The 21,384-nt window shown below is 43.1% G+C and overlaps 1 protein-coding gene across 1 annotated transcript; it reads left to right on the forward strand.

The window, feature by feature from the left end:
- Positions 1-424: 424 nt before the first annotated feature.
- Positions 425-14,070, forward strand: LOC115584951 (suppressor of tumorigenicity 14 protein homolog). The gene is made up of 19 exons (XM_030422919.1): positions 425-874; positions 2,720-2,882; positions 3,235-3,365; positions 3,531-3,601; positions 4,532-4,725; positions 4,956-4,991; positions 5,332-5,560; positions 5,661-5,797; positions 6,967-7,064; positions 7,209-7,309; positions 7,820-7,953; positions 8,057-8,161; positions 8,690-8,797; positions 8,919-9,035; positions 9,477-9,602; positions 9,739-9,922; positions 10,021-10,292; positions 10,403-10,539; positions 11,212-14,070. The coding sequence occupies exons 1-19, from the start codon at positions 833-835 to the stop codon at positions 11,371-11,373; spliced, it is 2,547 nt and encodes an 848-aa protein (XP_030278779.1). The 5' UTR covers positions 425-832; the 3' UTR covers positions 11,374-14,070.
- The last annotated feature ends 7,314 nt before the right edge of the window (positions 14,071-21,384 follow it).

A 21,384-nucleotide genomic window follows, 5' to 3' on the forward strand; every position in this document is an offset into this window, starting at 1 on the left:
TTATTTATTAATGATTCACATCAAATTAATGTCATAAGAAATAAAAATGATAATAAATGGGAATGTTTTTGTCTCAGTGTTCTGTTTTTAAACAATAAAATCAAGAATTTAAAAGTCTGACATTATTAATTTAAAATATAAATCAACGTTCTCATAATGTATAACTGATACTGACTGTTGATTTATTCATGATTGATTGATTTATGTTTTCTTCTCTATTTGCATCATTTCACTGTCAGTTAACTCATTTATTAGATTAATAAAGTATTATTTTATCATTATAAAGGTTTGTATTAATATTCAGGTGGCAGCTTCAGGGCTCCGTACCCGGTTCTGTTCCGGTTCGACAGTAATTTACTCCAGTACACAACTTATTCACGATGTTTCCTCTCACAGAGAAACGCAACAACCTGCGGGGAGCTGCGGGGTTTCAGTCGCGCAGTGAATCATGGGAAATGAGGTGCGGTCGCTTTGATGTGTGTGTAGTCAGTTTCCTCCTTTTTGTCTCCAGGTGTTCGTCTCTCTCTCTCCTCCGAACCGAAACCGCCGTGTGTCTGCTCCGGTCTGAACACGTCCGCCCGGCTCCGACACAAACGACTCCGAATCAGAACCGAACTTTTTAGAGTGGTTAAACACCGTTTTTCTCGACACATTCCTGGCCGCGGCCGGCGGACGGAGACACCTGTCGCTGTTCACCTGTCGCTGTTTACCTGTCGCCGCCATGATGTCAGCGGGTCGGTAATGTCAGCAGAGCGCGAGCGCGACCCGGAGAAAACACCTGAGAGGAGCTGCGGGGAGTAAAGAGACCGGAGGACAAGAAGAACCGAACAACATGGATTTACTGGACTCAGGACAGAAGTTCAGCCCGAGACAGGTGAGTCTGTACCTGTAACACTAACCGGCGTGACGTCACAGGCTGTACCGGTTTGTCAGTTTCACCTGAGATAAAAACCAGAAATCAAACAGAGAAGATCTGAACAGTATGCAGACGGTTGGACCGAGTTCTGCTGCAGACTGAACCCGTGTTAGTGGTTCTGTGTGATCTCACTGGGTCAGAGGCGGTCCCGGTCCGGTCCAGTGCAACACGTTTATATTCTGATGTGAAACACAGAAGTTTAAAAAGAGAAACAAACGTCAAACATTCTGATAAAAAACAAAACAATCCATGAAGAATTCTGCTTCAATCTGAAAACCTTGATGCTGTTTGTTACATCAGGAGGTGGTGGGTTCCTTTCCCAGCAGAACACCACAGCACCAGAACCACCGGTGACGTGTGTGTGGGCCGTGGTGTCTCCTCCACGCTGCAGTAATGCATCCAAAAGGAGCTGAGAACAAGTTCTGATCGTGTGAATGAACATCGTTTTCAGACGGTCGACATTTCTGTGTCATGAACCCGGTTTTGGATCGGTTCTGATATGTTGAGAAACTGGACTTTTGGTTTTAATGAGCTGTAATCATCAGAATTAAAACAGAGAAAGGCCTGAAACATTTCACCTCATATGTTATGAATCTAGAATATACGACAGTTTCTTTTCTTGAATTGATTTCAGAAATGAAATGAACTTTTCAATTATATTCTGATTTCTGGAGGTGCAGCTGTAGATCGTATACCTTTGCCCTCTTAAAGGGGACCAACGTAGTTTTGAAGAAGAAGAACGAAGAAATTCAAATTCACAGACGTTTAATATTTACAATATTAATGATGTAATAAGACGTCAGTATGTCAATATCAATATCTGAGTGTGAGTTCGTGTTCATAAATCAGAGGATTTCACTTAAACATGAGCAGTGTGACATCATCTGTGTGAGACGTGTGTAGCCTAGCTTAGCACAAAGACTGGCAGCAGAGGGAAACTGCTAGCCTAGCTCCGCCTTGTTGTTTACATGTTGGATGTAGTTTATTAAACAGGTGAAGGAGACGTTTGTTACCTGCAGCTGTCACACACCCTGTCACACAGTGTAGCAGGGTGTGTGTGTGTGTGTGTGTGTGTGTGCGCGCAGCAGAAACATTCCTGTGGAACAACACCCTGCTGCTGCTGCCACACAGTCCGACAGGTTCCCACAGAGCAGCTTGTCTGTGACGCTGCAGGTTGTTACTCATCTCCTCGTCTTTGTCCTCAGCTGTGAGGACGATACTCGAGTGCAGCTGGGCTGCTGCAGGTATCAGCCAGGTGTCACCTTCAGGTGTGCATCATATAGACATCCAGCTTCAGTGATCAGCTCTGAAGATGTTCTGTTGATGATTATTTTTCTGATGATTGACGAGTTGTTTTTAGCTTCAGTGACATTTTATAAACAACGATTCAGAGAAGTTGAATCTCAGCAGCACACTCCACCTGAGATCTGTGTGTGAAGATGAATCTACTTTAAGTTTGTCTGGAAAGGTGTTTGACTCTGCAGTCGATCAGCGTTTTGTCTTCAACCCGAAGATGTTCAGTTCACTTTCAACGAGCTGACAGCAGAGTGCAGACAGTATGTAAGAGAAGGCCACCTCGTCTGGGAACGAGACTCAAATCAACTTTTATTACCAATAGGACCTTTGAGAGCTTCATCTCTGAGATCTGAGGTCCAAAACAAGTAGATTCTAGACCCAGTTAACCAGCAGAGTGCTGTTACTCTGCAGAACCAACACAAATAGATCCAATAAACCTCCTGACAAAGCGCTTTGTTCACATCGCTCTCCTCCTCCTCCTCCTCCTCCTCCTCTGTCTCCCTTCAGGACCCGGACTGGGATGCAGCCCTGGAGTTTCTGCCCGCCTCGGACTCCAAGCGGCTGGAGAAGAAACCGGGCCGCAGGAAGAAGCTGTGGATCGGAGTGGGCCTGCTGCTCTCTGCTGCGGCGCTGTCTCTGATCACTGGACTGCTGGTGTGGCACTTCCACTGTGAGCTCATTCAAACAACCTTTATTTAAACACCGGGAGCTGATTGGGCCGGTACCAACTCTCTGTTATCAGGTTGTTGACGCTGAACTTCCAGATATGGGTCGTGTTGGGCTGTCGGCTCACCCACTGCTTCAAACTGTTTACATTAACAATATGTAATGTACGTGTGCAAAGATAATTATTGACCTGGGCTCTCTTTAAGTTGCTAAGAGAAGTAGAACTGAGCTGCAGGTGAAGTGGATTTATTAGTTCTTGATGGAGAAATGAACAACACTTTGTTCACCTTGTTCACCTTTAACCCACTTCCTGTTTCCTGTCCGAGTGTTTGAGGATGTTTGTGTTGTGTCGTCAGTGCGCAGTGATGTCAGAGCGAAGAGGATCTACATCGGCTCCATGGGCATCAGCGACCAGCGTTTCCTGTCGTCCTTCGAAGACCCTAAAAGTCCTGAATTTGTAAACCTGGCCTCACTGGTCAGCCAGCAGGTGAGCCGTCACACAGCCCCACTGCATCATGGGAGCTCTGACCTCTCCACCTCACTAGGTACCTGAGCTGTGATCGTTCTGACCACTTCTGCTTCCCGGCTTCCTCTTTCCTGCAGTTCTTCTATTTATTGATGTGAATATTTATGTGACCTTTTTCTGTTTCAGCTGAAACTGATTTACTCCAAAAACTCAGTGCTCGCCAAATCCTTCAGAGGCTCCTCGGTCCAGGCCTTCAGGTACCGACACACCTGGAACTCTGTGGTTCTCGTCTCTGAGACGGCGCTTTCATTACTTTAGGGTTAGGACGTGGGTTAGGGTTAGGGTTAGGGTTAGTTAGGGTTTAGTTGAGTCATTGTTAGTTAGTTGTGCATAGTTGTTTTTTAAAAGCATTCCAGGAACAGGAGGGATTGAGGGTCCGTGTCCACAGGGCGACATTTAGTTTGACTTAAACAGGCTCCACCCTCCATCAACCAGCGCTCACTGACTGGACCTGATTTGATGAACAGCACTGCACCTGGATTACAAACTGGACCAACATGGCGGCTCATTTGGCAACTTTCTCAAACACAGCTCCGTGAAAAGTTTCTGAAAACTTTTAGATTTGAAATAAGACACAGTCTCAGAATCTGTCTTCATTTTAACTCGACAACGTTTAGTTTTTATTTTGTTTAGAGAGTGTTTGCTGGATGCCCCTGAAATTACGAGCAGGCAACTTGACGCAACGCCTCGTCTCTCGAATGCATTGCACGGCTTCCTACATCGCCAACGCGAGGTGTGAAAACTAGAGATCCTGTGGAAACGGTCCTTCAGTTATTCTTTTGTCTCTGGAAGGTTTTTAATGTGAAAACTCTGGACAGGAAGTGTTGAAGTTTATTTACAGCGACTTTAGTTTCTCACCGCAGTAACTGACCACAAACACACTGTTAAAATTAAACTCACGTGTTTAATCGTTTGATTTTAATCAGTGACATTTAGAAGTGCTTTTATTTTTGAACTTGAGACAGAGTGAGGCTAGCTGTTTTCCCCCTGCTTCCAGTCTTTATGCTAAGCTAAGCTAACCACGTCCTGACATTGTCTCTGAGTGAACACAGATTAGACTCGTATGAACATCAGGGAATACGTGTAACTTGTGGCTGTAAATCCTCATCTCGTCCGTGTTTCTGCAGTGAGGGAGACGGCGGAGGCGATGGCGTGGTGGCGTATTACGAGTCAGAGTTCGACGTCCACGTCTCCCAGCAGGCTTCGCTGGACGAGGCCATCAGGTCTCTGGAGCCGCCGGCAGGAAGTCAGCAGGGTCGTCACGGTCGCCTGCTGCTGAAACCGGCCGACGCTCTGAGCGTCACCAGCGTGGTGTCAGGAGGTGTGTAGACAGTGTGTTACTTTCTGTGAAGGTGAATAATGCTCCAGGTGAGTGTTTTCATGGTGAACGTGTCGGTTCCTGCTGCCGTGCAGAACTGTTCTGTGACCCGACTGTGCTGCTGCTCGATGGCATGAAACCAGAAATTCAGGTTTGACTCTCGTGAACGAGTGAACGCTGCAGACTGAACTGTGATGAGTTTAAGTAAAAGTTGTTTCTCTTTCTATTCACAGCGATCGACCCGCGCATGACGAGGAATAATTTATTTGGTGAGAATTCATATTGATGGAAGTTTTCTTTATATCGGTTCTTTCAAAGTAAAATTACTCCAGGAACAGACGGAGACATTGTTCCAGTCTCGAGCTGTGACAGGTGAAGCTAAAGGTTTGAGTTGGGAACAATCAGTTTGATATCAGTCGATTAATCTTATTGTCCTATAAGTTGATCAGACACAACATGCATCTCCACACGATTTAAAATACGCTGGTTGGAAAGTCTTTGGCGCTGTTGAATGTTAGTCACCATCTGTCAAGACTCGAACATGTCTGATGTCTTACTGACAATAATTGACTTAATTCATAAACGTGTTTGTCTTGTTATGTTTTCTAGTGAGAAAGTCGTTCAGTTCCCACGTCAGAGAGCCGGGAGTCGTCCAGTCTCCGGGGTTTCCGGACTCGTCGTACCCGCCGAACGTCTACCTGCAGTGGAGGCTGCGGGCCGACCCAGGACACCGGGTCCGACTGGACTTCCACACTCTGATCCTGGAGGACGACTGCGAGCAAGACTTCGTCAAGATCTACGACTCGCTCGCTCCGATAGAGAACAAAGTCCTGACAGAGTGAGACACAAATGAGAAACTTTACCAAAGATTTCTGTAGTTGATTCTTTGATTAGAAAATGAAGCGCTGGTCCAGTAAACGTGCTGATCGTCTCTCCAGACAGTGTGGATACCCTCACAACTCGCTGTCCTTCATGTCCTCTGGAAACGTCATGCTGCTCACGTTGGTCACCAGCGACGAGAAGAACTTCCCCGGGTTCAGAGCCAACTACTCCCAGATCGCTGCGACCGAACAAAGTACGACAGGAAGTAGAATCACAACACTGTTCAGTGTTTTTAATGCTGCCGGTAGAAAACCAGAACAAAAGATTCACACGGCGTCTAAAAAACTGACAAAACGTGCAGCTGCTGTTTAGAAGTGTTTGCTTGATGCTGGAGTTGTGATCCATCGGATGTTATATCATCCTAATCTAGAAAGATACTGACGTTTGATTCAAAGATAAATTCTCCAACAACTTTCCATCAAAACACAATTTTTGGGGAAACAAGCAACGATTCAGCCGCGAGCTCGATGAACTCCAGTTCTTTAAACTTGGAGTTTGAGTGAACAGTCGATCGACAGGAAATTAAACTGCAAATATTTTGGTAAAACTCAAATAATTTCAGTCATTCTTCAACGCTGAGAAACAGAATATATTTAGGATTTGGACAGAACAAGACATTTATAGACACTGTGACCAGCTTTTCTTTCTTATTCTTACATTATGCAGATAAAAAAGAATCAAGAAGGTATAAAAAAAAAAAAAATCCAATGTGAATTGTTGTGAAGACCTGGGCTACGTAAAGCGTCATTCACTCAGAGGATGATGTGGTGAAGGCTACGTCACGCGTACATGTGGAAGTAAACAAACCAGGACGTTCTTTCCACAGGGAGGTTTTTCTTTCATCATCAGTTCACACCGATGAGGAAACTGATAACAGACAGTAGAAACAGCTGATCAGTAATACGAGATGAATGTTCACTGAGTTTATACGATAAATCTGTTTTCATCAAACATTTTGTGCCTTAACTCTGAATCACAAACAACAAAAAAACACCTCTAGCAAGTGTACACACTTTTTGTTGTGAATTAGAGGAAGAATTTGCAGTTTCTATAAAACATATAATGCGTCTTTCTTCAAAGTGCTTCATGGAAACATGGCTGGTGATAATAAATGTGAAGGTGAAAATAAGTAAAGATGATTTGTAGTTTCAATCCTTCACTGGGGGAGTTCACCTTGTTTCAGGTATTTTCCAATCAAATATCAGTTTATTGAATCACTTGAGTCTTGAAATGAGAAATAATCTCAAATAAAAGTAGGATTTTTAAAAGGGAGGAGATGTTCAGATTTCAGCTGGAGACTTGATGTAAAATGAGTAAAAGTGTCCTGAAGGTCTAACAGGTGTGAACTGTCTCGTTGTTCAGAGTGTGGAGGAACACTGAGTAGAGACAAAGGTTCCTTCTCCTCGCCGTTCTTCCCGTCCAACTATCCTCCAAAAACTACGTGCGTCTGGAAAATCGAGGTGAGTTCATATTTTATATTACATAATGTCCCTCTGCTGTCTCATAATGGCTGTAAGAAACAGAACAGACTCATAATTTCACCTCTTTCAGAGTGTGAGCGTTCTGTGAGGTGGAAACGTAAAGTTTGTCTTTACATTTTTCAGACCACGAAGGAAAAGTTTGTGAAAGTTCAGTTCAGCAAGTTCAAGCTGGGAAACGACAGCAACCAGTGCTCCAAAGACTACGTCGACATCAACGGTCAAAGGTCAGCCATCGCTCTGTTTCTGCAGGAAGGTTCTGGTTCTGGTTCTCTGTCTCCTCTCTGTAATGTTACATTTGTGAAGTAAAGTCCAGTTCCCCTCTAGCTCAGTCAGCAGCACAGAACCAGGAGGTCAGGCTGATCGACAGGAGTGAAGAGAAAGTCGTCTCTGAGCTCGCTGAACGGCTGCGGATCAGAACAGAATCTGTCAGCACTCACAAGATTGAAGTCTCGTTCAAGTCCTGAAATTTGTGTTTGGGTCAAAAATAAGTCATATTTATTAGGAACATATTTATAAGAGAAGATTTCAGTGAAGCAGGTCTGTGATGTTACACTTGAACTTTGATATTTTAGACTGATGCTCTAAAGATTATGTTTCTGCACTAAATCAGTCAACAGAATCACTCTGGACCTGATCAGAACCAGCAGAGTGTTTCTGAACCTGCCGGCCACCAGCTGACGTGTCCTCGTCTGGTATCCGTCCTGCTGAGTCTTCTCTCTGTGTCTGTGTTGCAGACTGTGTGGCAGTAAGCCTGAGAGCACCGTCATCACCAGCAGAAGCAACGTGATGACCATCAAATTTCACTCGGACTCGTCCTACGTGGACCAGGGTTTCACCGCCGAGTACGAAACCTTTGTCCCAACTAACCGTAAGACCGGATCTCCTTTCCTTCTTGTGCATCCTACAGTTTTTGTTCAGTCCTTTCACGGTGCTTTGTGTTCGGTGTCTGACTGTTTGTTGCCGTCGATCAGCGTGTCCCGGACGGTTCCAGTGCACCAACAACCTGTGCATCAACACGACGCTGCACTGTGACGGCTGGAACGACTGTGGAGACGGCAGCGACGAGGACAACTGCAGTGAGTCCGAACCACGAGCTGTGGACCAAACACAACAACATGTGACCGGATGTTTTGTTTTGAGTGTGGCCGCGATTCAAGATTATTAATATTGTTGATGAATTACTTTCTAGTTTAAACAATAAGTTGTTTGTTTGAGAAAATGCCAGAAAATGTTGTTAAGTTCAGTGTTTCAACAAAATTTTAACTTTTATTTCTTTACAAAATTGCTCAGACAAATGAATCGATCATCAGAATAATTTATTACTTTGATAGTTTAGAACTTTAGAGCATATGAATAATCTCAACCCTTTGTTCCCTCACTTGTTTCCTCCGGAGCTTTCGACCACAGCTGACATCCTGCTGCTGTAAACAGAAAGTAGTCCCCAACAAACCGATTATTATCTCCTTTTTGTTCTAAAACCAGTGAGGTTTCTTTTATTAAGTTTTCCGTCATCAGTGTGAACCAATAGGCTTTGAGCTGAGAGCCTCAGACAGGAAGTCGGCCGGTACCGACAGACCGACCAACATGTTTCTGTGTCTCCTCAGCGTGTGAAGCGTCTCAGATGAAATGTAAAAACGGACGCTGTAAACCGAAGTTCTGGGAATGTGACGGCTTCGACGACTGTGGAGACGAGACGGATGAGCAGAACTGTGGTGAGTCGGACCGAACTGTGGATGAAGCTCAATACTTCGTTCTGTCGTTCAGGTTATAAAACTTGATTCCGTTCATTAATAATGATCTCACAGTTAGAGATGTTCTTTTTTTCTCTTTCAGTAAAATGTAAACCAGGAGAGTTTTCCTGCAGGAACAAACGTTGTATCCCCGAGAAGCTGAAGTGTGACGGAAGAGACGACTGCTCGGACGGATCGGACGAGTCGCAGTGTGAGAAATGTAAGAAACATCACTGCATGATGATGATGACGATGATGATAATGTGTCAGTGACATCACTTTAAAGTTCAGAGACATGCAGGTGGGCAGGAGAATACTTAATTCTGATTGGCTGCAGGGTGTCAATTAACTCCTCAAGTAGTTCCAGTGAAACGGTCACGATGGTCAATTAACGGACGCCTCGTCTGTTGATTCCTGATGAGACGCCTCATCAGGTGATACAGAACAGAGAGTGATGTGTTTAGTTACTTAAATAATATCTGAAGAATATTTTATAGTTGTTAGATAAATTATTAAACATCAGGATGCTTTTAATTGATTGCTGTTGAATAATATATCTCACCTGTCCAATATAGTTTATGACGATATCCACATGCTTGGACCTTTATTAAAGTGTGTGTGTGTGTGTGTGTGTGTGTGTGTGTGTGTGTGTGTGTGTCAGCTCTGGTTCTGCAGACGTGTTCAGAGTTCACCTTCCGCTGCCGGAACGGACGCTGCATCAGTAAACTGAACCCAGAGTGCGACGAAGAGCAGGACTGTGAGGACGGTTCTGACGAGGACGGCTGCCGTACGTTCACCTGACGCACACACACACACACACACACACACACACACACACACACACACACACACACCAGCTTCACACAACACATCATCATCGTACATTAATATGTGTGTGTGTGTCTATGTGTGTGTGTTTTCAGAGTGCGGGACCAGGCCGTACCGCAGCTCTCGTATCGTGGGCGGTCAGGTGTCGCGGGAGGGGGAGTGGCCCTGGCAGGTGAGCCTCCACATCAGAGGGACGGGTCACGTGTGCGGAGCGTCGGTGCTGAGTAACCGCTGGCTGCTGACCGCCGCTCACTGCGTTCAGGACAACGGGCCCAACAAGTACGAGCTCCAAGCCCACAGCGTGTTCACAAACGGCTGTTATTCTGGTTCAGGTAATGACCTTTGACCTCTGAGCTCTTTCCTGTGTGCTGCTGCAGGTACTCGCGGGCGGACCAATGGGAGGCCCTGCTGGGTCTGCACGTGCAGAGTCTGACCAGCGAGTGGACGGTGAGGAGGAACGTGCGGCAGATCATCGCTCACAGCGAGTACAACCCTCTGAGCTACAACAACGACATCGCTCTGATGGAGCTGGACGCCAACGTCACCCTCAACCAGAACATCTGGCCCATCTGCCTGCCCTCCCCCACCTACGACTTCCCAGCAGGCCAGGATGCCTGGATCACCGGCTGGGGGGCCACCAGAGAAGGAGGTGAGTGGACAGAGCTGTACTCAGCAGTGCCTCATAACTGTGGAGATATACTTAGTTACTTTCAATATTGAAAAGTACTTTAACACATCCTCTGATGATGTCGCTGTCAGGCCTCGCCGCCACCATCCTGCAGAAGGCCGAGGTTCGGATCGTCAACAGCACGGTGTGTAAGAGTCTGATGAGCGAAGACGTCACCGACAGGATGCTCTGTGCCGGAGTCCTCAAAGGAGGCGTGGACGCCTGTCAGGTGAGTCAGAGCGAAATACAGGAAGCTTATAACAGGTGACACCAGGATGAAGTGTGTGAAATAAAACCACTGCAGTCACAACATGTTCATTAAAACTTCTTCTGTTCGATGTTGATTGTTGAAATGATCACATGCAGCGACCCAACAGTCAGACGGTTTTCAGACGCTGTGCTACGAGCTGCACTCATGTCGGTAGTTAAAGGAACAGTTCACTCAAAAACTAGATACCACATTGATCTGAGAAGACGTTATTCACTCTTCTGAGGTGCGGTCGAGCTCGTGCACCCACTACAGAGGGTGTGCACGCTAACACTGTTAGCTGTTGATGCTAACAATGACTGGCACCAGTCAGCTGATCGCCTTCATGCACACAGAATAAATCTTTTCTTTTTGCCTTCGGATGTGTTCAAGTAGAGAAACAAATAACCCGGAGAACCGTCAGTCCTGCTTTCATGATGTAATTTTACCTTTTACAGAGAAAATCCAGATAATAATTTGGTGGAAACTCTCTTCTACAACTCATTGTAACAACAATAAACTTTCATTTACAACCGTTAGAAAGTTACTTTGGGGCGTCTTCAAGCGAAGAGCGAGTGTTCGCTCTTATACTTTGACACTTCCTGTGTGGATCTTCTGCTCAGTGACTCTGACTCTCCTCTGTGACTCCCTCAGGGCGACTCCGGCGGGCCGCTGTCCGTCACCGGCCCCAGTGGGCGGGTCTTCCTGGCCGGCGTGGTGAGCTGGGGCGACGGCTGCGCTCGCAGGAACAAACCGGGCGTCTACACCCGAGTCACCAAGTACCGCCGCTGGATAAAGGAGAACAGCGGAGTGTAGCGGACGACTCGTGCTCCTCATGGACATTTATGACGGAGGTGAACGTGGACCGACAGCAGAGTCTGTGAACTACACAGATACTGTCTGAAGTTTTATAGGTTTATAAATCATGTGTCTGATTTCCGTGATTCAGAGTGCAGCGAGGCAGCAGCTGAGAGCGAAACACGTCACAGCTTCTTCTTATATGATAATGAAATACGTAGTGCACTTCCTCCTTCAACATTTCTGAGACAAATAACTGGATTATTATGTCTTCAACGAAAAAAAAGTTTCCAGTTTTATATGAATAACAGTTGAATAACATCCAGTTTAAATCACTTCATGCACGTCATTCAAATCCAAAATCTACCAACAGCTTCATTCACATTTAGAAAACCAAATGATTAAAAGTCGGGCCGGATGGTGATTCAGTCTCTGGTTTGTCCGTTCTGGGCTACTGTAGAAACATGGCGGTGCAACATGGCCGACTGTGGAGGAGGAGCTGCTCCCTCTGTCCATATAAAACTATTCTTAGTTTAGTTTAATCACCCACTGATGGAAACATGAAGATGAATGTTCCTGTTGTAACCGTCAGCACTGTGCAGTGTTTTAACATCACAACACAAGAACATTTACGCCTTCTTTCATCGAGATAATGAAGATTTGATCTTTTGTTTTTTAATTAGAAGTTTATAATCAGCCTCAGCTGCCGTCTGCTTCTGCACGTGAGACAGAAAGAAAACACTCTTCAAGCTTCTTGTGTTTCAGTAAAGACACAAACTGTGATCCTGTTTGGAATCAGGTAGATTCTCACCGTCACTCTGTGATGGTTTTAACTGAAACACTTGACGTGTTTCCTCTTGAAGTTTACTGTCGTGTAAATACTGATGATGAAAATGTTTCTCAGGGCTGAAAGGAAAACACTTAAATATAATCTGACTTTATGTTCAGTGTCGCTGCAGATGTGGACAAACTGGGTCCGTCTTTACTGAAGCTGCTGAGAGTCTGTCTGATAAATCCAATTTTATATAGGACGATATTAGGACATGTATATAATCGACCTATTTATCTGTAAAGCTGAAATTCTCGCTGATAATATTGATTTAACGAGAGAAGCATCCAGGGTTGGAGTTATAATGTGATCTTAGTGGCGGTCTGTAAAACAACTGACCCAACTAACATCAGGCTGTATATAGATAAACAGATAAACAGGAATATAGCTGAACATCAGTTCACACCTGGTGCTAAATGTGTCTGGAGTTACCGGATCTCACTTCCCGGCTGTATATGCAAATATTTGACTCAAAGAAAGAAATCTTTCATGTTTAACTTTGCCGAATGAACAAGAAGGCCTGAACAGTTCAGGATTTGTTGGATGCAGCTTTTCTCAAAGTTTATACAGTTTCTTCTAACGAGAGATCTCTAAATTGAGCATTTTTTAAAGGGAGTCTGGTGACGTTTTCCACTTTGTTCTCCAAAGAAGTAACACATATAGTTACTGGATCTTTTTTTATTTCACATGTTCACTGTCAGGAGGTTTTATTCATTAATACATTTGGTCTTAATGGTGACATCAGTTCAAACTCCTGCTGAAACACTTTGAAAGAGTCCGATGAGAAAAAACAACAAACACTCCAGGCGAGCATCATGTTCGCCAAACTTCCTTCATTCTGAGATTTTTAGACTTTAGAGACTTTATTTGTCTTTAATAACTCGTCATTTAAAAAAATAAACGAGTGCTGGTCGTCTGATTGAGATGATTGATTGAACTGCCCCAAACATCCAACCACCAAATAAAAAAACTTCTGTAAATGTAATAAAGTTACATTTAATCTCTAATTTATTAAATGATTTAACTCAACTGGTCAAGTTGGAAAGTTATAGATTGGAAATGTTTATTTTAGTGCTTAAAAGAAACAAATTAATTTCAGTTTATTTTGCTCGTTTCTAAACTTATAAGTATAATAAAGATAATTTAATCTTTATCGTCAACATGCGATGATTTCACAAATAGATTTGAATAATTGAAGTTTCTCACTTTAAAAATCTCGTTCACCCAGAAGGTTCTGTTAAATGCTTCACAGCACAAAACGAGTCGTTCTTATCAAAGCGAACTGAACAAAAACTTTAAAAGCTCCAAATATAAACCTCTTATTAAAACTGTCTTCAGTAAAGTGGATTCGTGCTGGTTTGATGTTTTCCAGTGTTCTCCAGTTCGTCACGTGGATCATTTTATTTTCTCTTCTCTGTCCGTCTCTTCGTTGGCGGCCATCTTTGTTACACTTCCTGTTTGCGTCGTCTCGTCGGTGCTCTCTGTGGTGACGTGTTTCTGCTGAATGTATTTATTTGTACAGTTTCCTCGTTGGGTTTGTGGAGTTCAGCTCCACGTCTGTCTTTACTTTTATAATAGTTCTACTGTAGTTTGGGGCGCAGGATTCTGAAGATGCAGTAACAGAATTCACAGGACGATTGTTAGTTGCTGCTTGACAAAAGGTTGAATTAAACCATTTGAAGTTTGTGGTTGTAGTTTAGTTTTGTAGGATTGCAGATGAAACCAGCAGACAGGTGTGGGTTTATAAAGCTGCTGCTTCATTACGAGTTCTGATTAAATACAGGATACAAATACAAACGTGTTCATGATATTTGGATGGAACTGAATGTTTAACTGCCAAAAAATATGAAATCTAATAAATAAACCAAAGATGAACATTCACACAACACTCGGCTTCTTTGAGTTTTTATCTTTGAGACTCTCAAAAAGTGAAGTTTGAACAAATGAGCACTGTGAGGAATTAAAACTGATGTGTATGAAACGGAAGCAGCCTGAATCTTAATGATGTCGTACGACTGACATCTCTTTCTTCATGGTGACTGTCAGAAACACGCTGACGATTATAGAGTCTATAGTTTTTAGAAAATCATGGAACAATCTTCCTATTATTTATGATTTCTAAATCTGTGACGTTGAATCGAAGATGTTCTCTTATAATCCCACAAAGTCATCTGTCGTTCTCATCATCTGTTCACCGTCACTTATAACAGTTTCTTTCTTCAGGTGCGTTTGTAAGTTCACATCAGAAGTTCACAACACGAAGAGTTCAAACATCGAATGACATCTGCAACATTTCTAAAGCGTGAACCCGTTCACACCAACACGATGAGGAGAGAGCGTTTCTTTTCTGCTTCATGTGTCTGTCAGCTTTCTGCAGCAGCTTCACCACAAACACTCATGCTTCCTTGTTCTCATGCAGCTTCATGTGAATCGCTTCTGCAACACTCACCATCTTCACATGAATCTGCCCTCACAGTTTTAAAACTCACTGAAAGCAAAAACAATTAATAATCGGTCTTTCTGTACGCTGCAGCTGTTCTCAAAGCTGTTGGTTTCCACTCGTGTCGACGTGTAGCTGAGGATGATCTGTGCATTCCTGAGAAAACTAAATGTTCAAACTTTATCACAACATTTCTGCATTTAACCTCGAGTCTGTTGGTCTCGACAGCTCTGTGAAAGATGACATCATGTTTCATGTGCAGCAGTTTAAACTCTGATAGAGGAGCTTCAGTAAAACTGAACGGTGACACTCAGCTAACCAGCTGCTGATGATAAAGATGATGAAGATGGTCTACAGCTCAGATTTACCTGTCAGAGTTCATCCAAGTTAAACTCGCAGCATAAAATCCATGTATATTTCATTTGCCCCACGAGTGAGGAAACATCCACTGAAGCTTCACCTGTTCAGGTGTGAGCCGGGCTTCAACACAACAACAGCAACCTGAAGATCTTCCATCAGTTTTCATTCTGATGCTCAGGTTAGGGTTAGAAACACATCACGGTCCAGTTAAAATGCCTGTTGTGGTCTCAATTAAAACAGCTAAAAGTTTCCATGTGTCCTTAAAAATATCCAGCGGTGTGACTTTAACTGTGGTCAGCTGTTCAGCAGCCTTGTTGGCTGTAACAACACCAGCTGCTGATGAGAGCTCATATATCACATAACACGTGAACGTGAAGTTCCATGTTTGCTTCACATGTGAACCTCAGACGTCTGACATTACATCCTGTAGACTGCAGAGGAACATGGTGATGATATTCTGTCTCTGACTTCTTACAGTGTATCTGTCTTCCTCTTTGTCTCAGAGTGGAAACAACGTCTCACCTGTCAGAAGCAGCCGAACACAACAAGACTGAAGTGATGATAGCACTGTGAGAAAACGTCTGACCTGCTCAGTGCATCAGAAACATCTTTCTTTCTCTTCTGGCTCACATTCATATCAAACCATGAGTCAGTTTTTGATTTACAGGAGACAGAAATCACTAAAGCTGCAAAGATGAATCAGTTATATGTTGTTGTCAGTTAGAGATTATTAAGTTGTTATTAACATCATGATATCATGAGAGAGGTCTTTTTGCTTTTCAGAAGTAAAGTTGTAGAGTTGAGAATCAAAAGATTCAGGACAGTGATTTAAATAGAGCATGTCTTGCCCCATGCACTCCCGTTCAAAATTAACTGCCCAAAACCGAAACTACAGTAAATCTTAAAAGTGCCTCTTTCGTCCTAATTATGCTTTCACATGAAGGTTTGACTCATATTCAATCCCAAATAAAGCCTCGGTTGCTTTTTGGCGAGAGCTTCACTTTAAAGTGCTGACTGCAGCGACTCTAAGGTATAAAATGAGATCTGCTCATCCATCCATCAACAGGAAGTGACATCATCAGCAGACACGTCCTCCTCTGCAGGCTCTTTAGCTTTTTAGTTTTTCTTTTCTGACTTGTGTCTCAGGATTTCACCTGACCGAGTGAACAGAATGAGTCAGCAGATGTTCACAGAGCAGAAACAATAGAAAGACAAAAAGCTTTGCACACATCGTTACTGCAGAGCGGCAGTAAGACGTCTGTAAGAACTGTTCATTCCACAGCACAACCACAAGAACTTGTGGTTTCTTTTTCTCACATGATGTCCGTGTGAATTTCCTGTCACTGCAGCGTTCTACTTCGTATCATCTTGACACACTTTATCTGTAAAACAAAGCAGAGGTCCAAAACAAAAGAAATAAAAATCTTTCCATTGTTGCATCTGTGTAAAATTCTGTCTGTTCTGTCAGTATGTCCTTTGATATGTAGAAATGTGTTGTGGTTTTATTTCATAAAGCATGCAGTGAGGAAATGAAGGCTGGGTATGTTGCAGCAGGAAAAGGCGTCTCTTCCTGTTTTTCAGAGGCGACCAGCAGCAGCAGCCAGCAGACGCAAACATGGCACCAAACATGAAGGGCGTCTTCCCAAACTTTCCTCTTAAACAACTCAGCCCCTACATCGCATTCATTGTGATTTTTGTTCACAATGTTGTGCTTGGCTATGATTTGCCGTGCTCATGTGATAAAGAACATGACTACTGCGGCACATACATGGCTCTGCCATTTTTCATTCTATTTTTTTTACAACTCTGGATGGACAAGACATTTCAGAGAGTCTGGAAATACACATTTGTCTGCACACGTGGAGGACAAGCAGCTGTAGAAGGAGCCGGTGGAGGACAAGTCAATGTAGAAGGAGCCGGTGGAGGACAAGCAGCTGTAGAAGGAGCCGGTGGAGGACAAGCAGCTGTAGAAGGAGCCGGTGGAGGACAAGCAGCTGTAGAAGGAGCCGGTGGAGGACAAGCAGCTGTAGAAGGAGCCGGTGGAGGACAAGCAGCTGTAGTAGGAGCCGGTGGAGGACAAGTCAGCTGTAGAGCGTGAAGGACAAGCAGCTGTAGTAGGAGCCGGTGGAGGACAAGCAGCTGTAGAAGGAGCCGGTGGAGGACAAGCAGCTGTAGAAGGAGCCGGTGGAGGACAAGCAGCTGTAGTAGGAGCCGGTGGAGGACAAGCAGCTGTAGAAGGAGCCGGTGGAGGACAAGCAGCTGTAGAAGGAGCCGGTGGAGGACAAGCAGCTGTAGAAGGAGCCGGTGGAGGATGCTGGGATTCATGCTGTTGCAGATGCAAATTTGTCCCTGTTTTGTTGTATCACTTTATCAAGGCAGTTTTCATTGGTCTGCTGTGGGTTGTGTATGTGTACATTGATGGAGACTGGTACGTTTGCTGTAAGAAGGATACAAACTCTACAAAGTTTTCAAAACATCCAGACTTGGCCTGCAAAGACAAAAACAAGAACATCACACTGGAGGAAAGAAAACTCATCGCTGAACTTAAAAGTGAATCCTTGGTGAGTTTTTCCTTCTATAAGTCATGACAGTCTCTGTTTCTCTGCTGTTTTACTGGAACTTTATCACATCAGCCTGTGTATTATCTGTAAACTGTAGAAATAACTTTACTGGCTGATGATGTTATCATTTTATTCTGTTTATTATTTTGAGATCAAGAGATTTAGTGAAAAAACTAAAGTTTGTTTTCTCCAGATGATGTGATGATGACGTCACTGTCTTGAGAAAATGAACATTTTCATCCTGAGATAATTATTTTATTTCGCCTGTCTTCATTTACTGAGCAGAGCAGCAGCAACTTCACAGGACGGTTTTTTTAAAGAATGCTTGATAAGGTGGATGATACACAGCCACTCATTTTGTAGTTGAATATGAGATTGTGTTATGCTCAATGTGGCTGAGTGACTCCTGAGGCAATAAACTTGTTATGTCGAAGTAACAGACTTAAATTAATGCAACCACAGCTGATTCTTCTATGCTGATATCGTCATGTTTTTGCATCTTTTTCAGGGAATCGGTCTCTGGATCCTCTGTGGCCTTGTTGCAGCTGCCTTACTGTCATTATTAAGATGTTTTAAATGCTGTTGTGAAAACTCAGATTGTTGCAACAAAGAAAATTTTTATTACAAAGTGATTTTAGAAGAGGAGGAACATGTTCTGAAAGAGATTCTGACAACAGCAGCAAAAGAACATTTGACTAAAGGAATCAAAGACAAATTAAGCAATGATAAATTGACAGAATGTTTCCATGTGGCTGAACAACTGATTGACAGAAAGACTAAACCTCTCGGAGCAGATAGTCAGGTAATGAACCAGCTTCACATGTCTTTGTCATCTTCATGGGTTTTGTTGGCAGTAAACTGTGTTTTCTGTGTCACACTGACGATCTCTTGGATATTACATCTAAAATGATACAAAATTGGACGATTTTATTTAAAAATCTAAAACTCTATTTTTCAATCATCAGATCAATGTATAACTTTTGAAATTGTGTTTAATTTTTTTTCTCTTGACCAATCAGTGAGGAGGGGAAGAATTTACACAATCTCACCGTGCTTTCATCATCACACCTGTTTTTTAGTGTTACTGTCTCCTGATTGGAGACTCCTGAGAAGCAGTTTAATTTAGAAATTACTTTTCAATTACAGCAGATGCTTTAGTCTACAGTGACTTACAGTAATTCATACATTCACACTGATGGTGGCTGCCATGCTGACCAGCACATCAGAAGCAGTTTTTGGCTTCGTATTTTGTCCAAGGACACCTCAGAGAGGTGCTGCTTAAATTCAAGTGAGTGATAATGTCTGACGAGGTGTCCATTATCAGGAATTAATGGACGACGCGGATGCATAAAAACCGTCCGATGCCAGCTAGTGTATTAATTTAGAACGGTGAACAGACAATTTGACTGGAACTACTTAGTAGGTGTCCATATATCAGGGGTTAATGGACACCCTGCAGCCAATCAGAATCGAGTATTCCCCAAGACCATGGTTTAAGTATGATGAATCCTTTGGTCTTAGATTGGTCTAATGTCATATTCTAATATTTGAGATGCTGGATTTCTTTAAGTCGTAACCATCACAATTAGAACAAAAAGGCTTGAAAAATATTTAATTTGATGTGTACTGAATCTAGAATAAATGAAAGTTTCACTTTTTGAATTAAGTTACAGAAAAACAAATGACTCTTTCATCATATTCTATTTTTCAGATGTATCTGTACAAACAGCTGGAGGAGGATTATATGATTTTAGTGCAACTAAACACACTGACTGCATGTTTTATTACAGAATCATCATATTAATAATCCTGTATTCTGGCTGAACCTCATGTTCTGTCATCATAACGAGGCTGATCTGTGATCTGTACAGAGGCCACTAGAGGTCGCTCTCCATCAGACACAAGTCTTTTATCTATCGAAACAAGTGTTGAGTTCACTTCAGAGGTTTCCAGAGGTTTTGTTGCAGTCGCAAAAGGAGCCAGGACCCCGGGCAATTTATCACTGAGCATCGCTGTGGTTGCCGGGCTGGCATAACGACAGGGCTGCCAAGTTTCAGAAAATGACGAGAGTGAGACTTTAGTCATGCGATGCGTTTGGCGAAAAAAATTGGCCTTTTTTAACATCGATTTATTCCTCAAAACTGATGTCCTCACCTCCATGCCAGCAGCTCTCCCTGCACTGTGGCCTCCTAATGCTAGTCTTAATTAACCAGAAATAAGAAATGAAAACTGTATCAAGAATTTTGACAAAATACACTCATCATGGTTCTTGCAGGTTTCAGTAAGTCAAATTGAGGGCCTTTTTAAGACATTTTAAGACCATAAAAATTTAAATTTAAGACCTTCACATCGCATATCCAATAGAAATTTAAAATCAAATAAATTCTGAAAGAATCATTTTATTACAATCAGTCATTAACAGATAAACAGGCAAAAAACAAACTTGCCTTCAAATAGAATATATTTAATTTCATATTAATTAAAAAGCGCACTGTAACTTATAAATGCAAGAAAAAGAAGCACATACTCACACTCTCTCTCTCACACACACTCACCCGTGCTCTCTTTCTCTTTCACAAGATCTGCAGTAAATTCACCAAGTTCTTCTAGGAACTGGGTGTAAGAGGTCTGTACAGTACAACCAGGTGAAGCCTGTTCCCTGGACAAGGATGTTACTATTTGATGAGGATGGTTTTAAAACCAGAGCCTCAAATGAAGTAAATTTAATATCCTGGTTGGAGTTTAGGCTGAGAATAGATTTGTAGATTACAGCAACACCTCCCCCCTGTTTAGAGGCCCGAGCAACATGGGTGTAGTTATAGTCAAGAGGAGAGGCTTCATTTAATGGCAGAAAGGTATTAGGTTTCAGCCATGTTTCACATAACCCAATCATGTCCAGCTTCTGCTCAGTGATCAAATTATTAATCAGTAAGGCTTTGGCTGACAGTGATCTAATATTGATAAAACCAAATTTGAGGGTTTTAAGCTCACTGGAGCAGTTTCCAGTGACCGGCCGTTTGGTGGAGCTTATGGTAGATAGTTTAGGAATTGGAACAAGGTACCTTTTTGTAGTAGTAGGTTTTGGCTGCCTGTGCAGGAAGGGATGACGGGATGCAGTAGTGATTAGCTTTGGTATTTTATTATGTAAGACTGTGTAAGGTGGTTGCTGAGACATTTCCCCACTGTCAGAGGTGGAGATCCAGATTAGATTATTATGATTTACACATTTAGAGGATGATTCAATGGAAAAGTGGCGAGGGGAGGTGACAGTCTCAATGTTATGAACTAAGCTATCAGTCTGGTACTCTGTGCTATGTCCCTGACCAACCATGTTAACTAGGCTAGTGGACTCCATACCAGCACTAACAATAACACTAGCAGGCTCTCTAGAGACCTGCGACCTGCTGAGTGTTACATCCCTTGTGTCAAACCTGCTTCAGACACCTGTCTATATTGCTAGACAGAACAGCAGCGCCGACTCCAGTAGGATGCAGGCCGTCTGCTCTCAGCAGGTGGGGGCGACCCCAGAAAGAGGGCCAGTTATCCACCAACCTGTATCCCTGCTCCCTACAGTGACGCGCCAGCCAGCGGTTCATAGCTGTAAGCCTACTGTACGTCTCATCATTACCCCACTGGGGTAAGGGACCAGAGACAATTAATCACATCTTTCTTGCAGCCTGAAAAGTCCTGGCTACACTATTTTTTGTAATCTCCGACTGCTTCTGACGAATATTGTTGGTGCCAGCATGAATTACAATGTTGCTGTAGCTTGAGACAGAGAAGAGACATTTTCTGTTTTTGTCTTTGCAAACTCCTTTTATTTATTTTGTTTTAAACTT

This window comes from Sparus aurata, chromosome 7 (genome assembly GCF_900880675.1).
Source record: "Sparus aurata chromosome 7, fSpaAur1.1, whole genome shotgun sequence".
NCBI classification, from domain to species: domain Eukaryota; kingdom Metazoa; phylum Chordata; class Actinopteri; order Spariformes; family Sparidae; genus Sparus; species Sparus aurata.

Bases quoted from the DNA above. Each gene is read 5' to 3' on its own strand.
- LOC115584951 (XM_030422919.1), top strand. From the start codon at position 833: ATGGATTTACTGGACTCAGGACAGAAGTTCAGCCCGAGACAG. The intron at 875-2,719 runs GTGAGTCTGTAC...GTCTCCCTTCAG, and splicing joins AGAAGTTCAGCCCGAGACAG to GACCCGGACTGGGATGCAGC. The intron at 5,561-5,660 runs GTGAGACACAAA...TCGTCTCTCCAG, and splicing joins GAGAACAAAGTCCTGACAGA to ACAGTGTGGATACCCTCACA.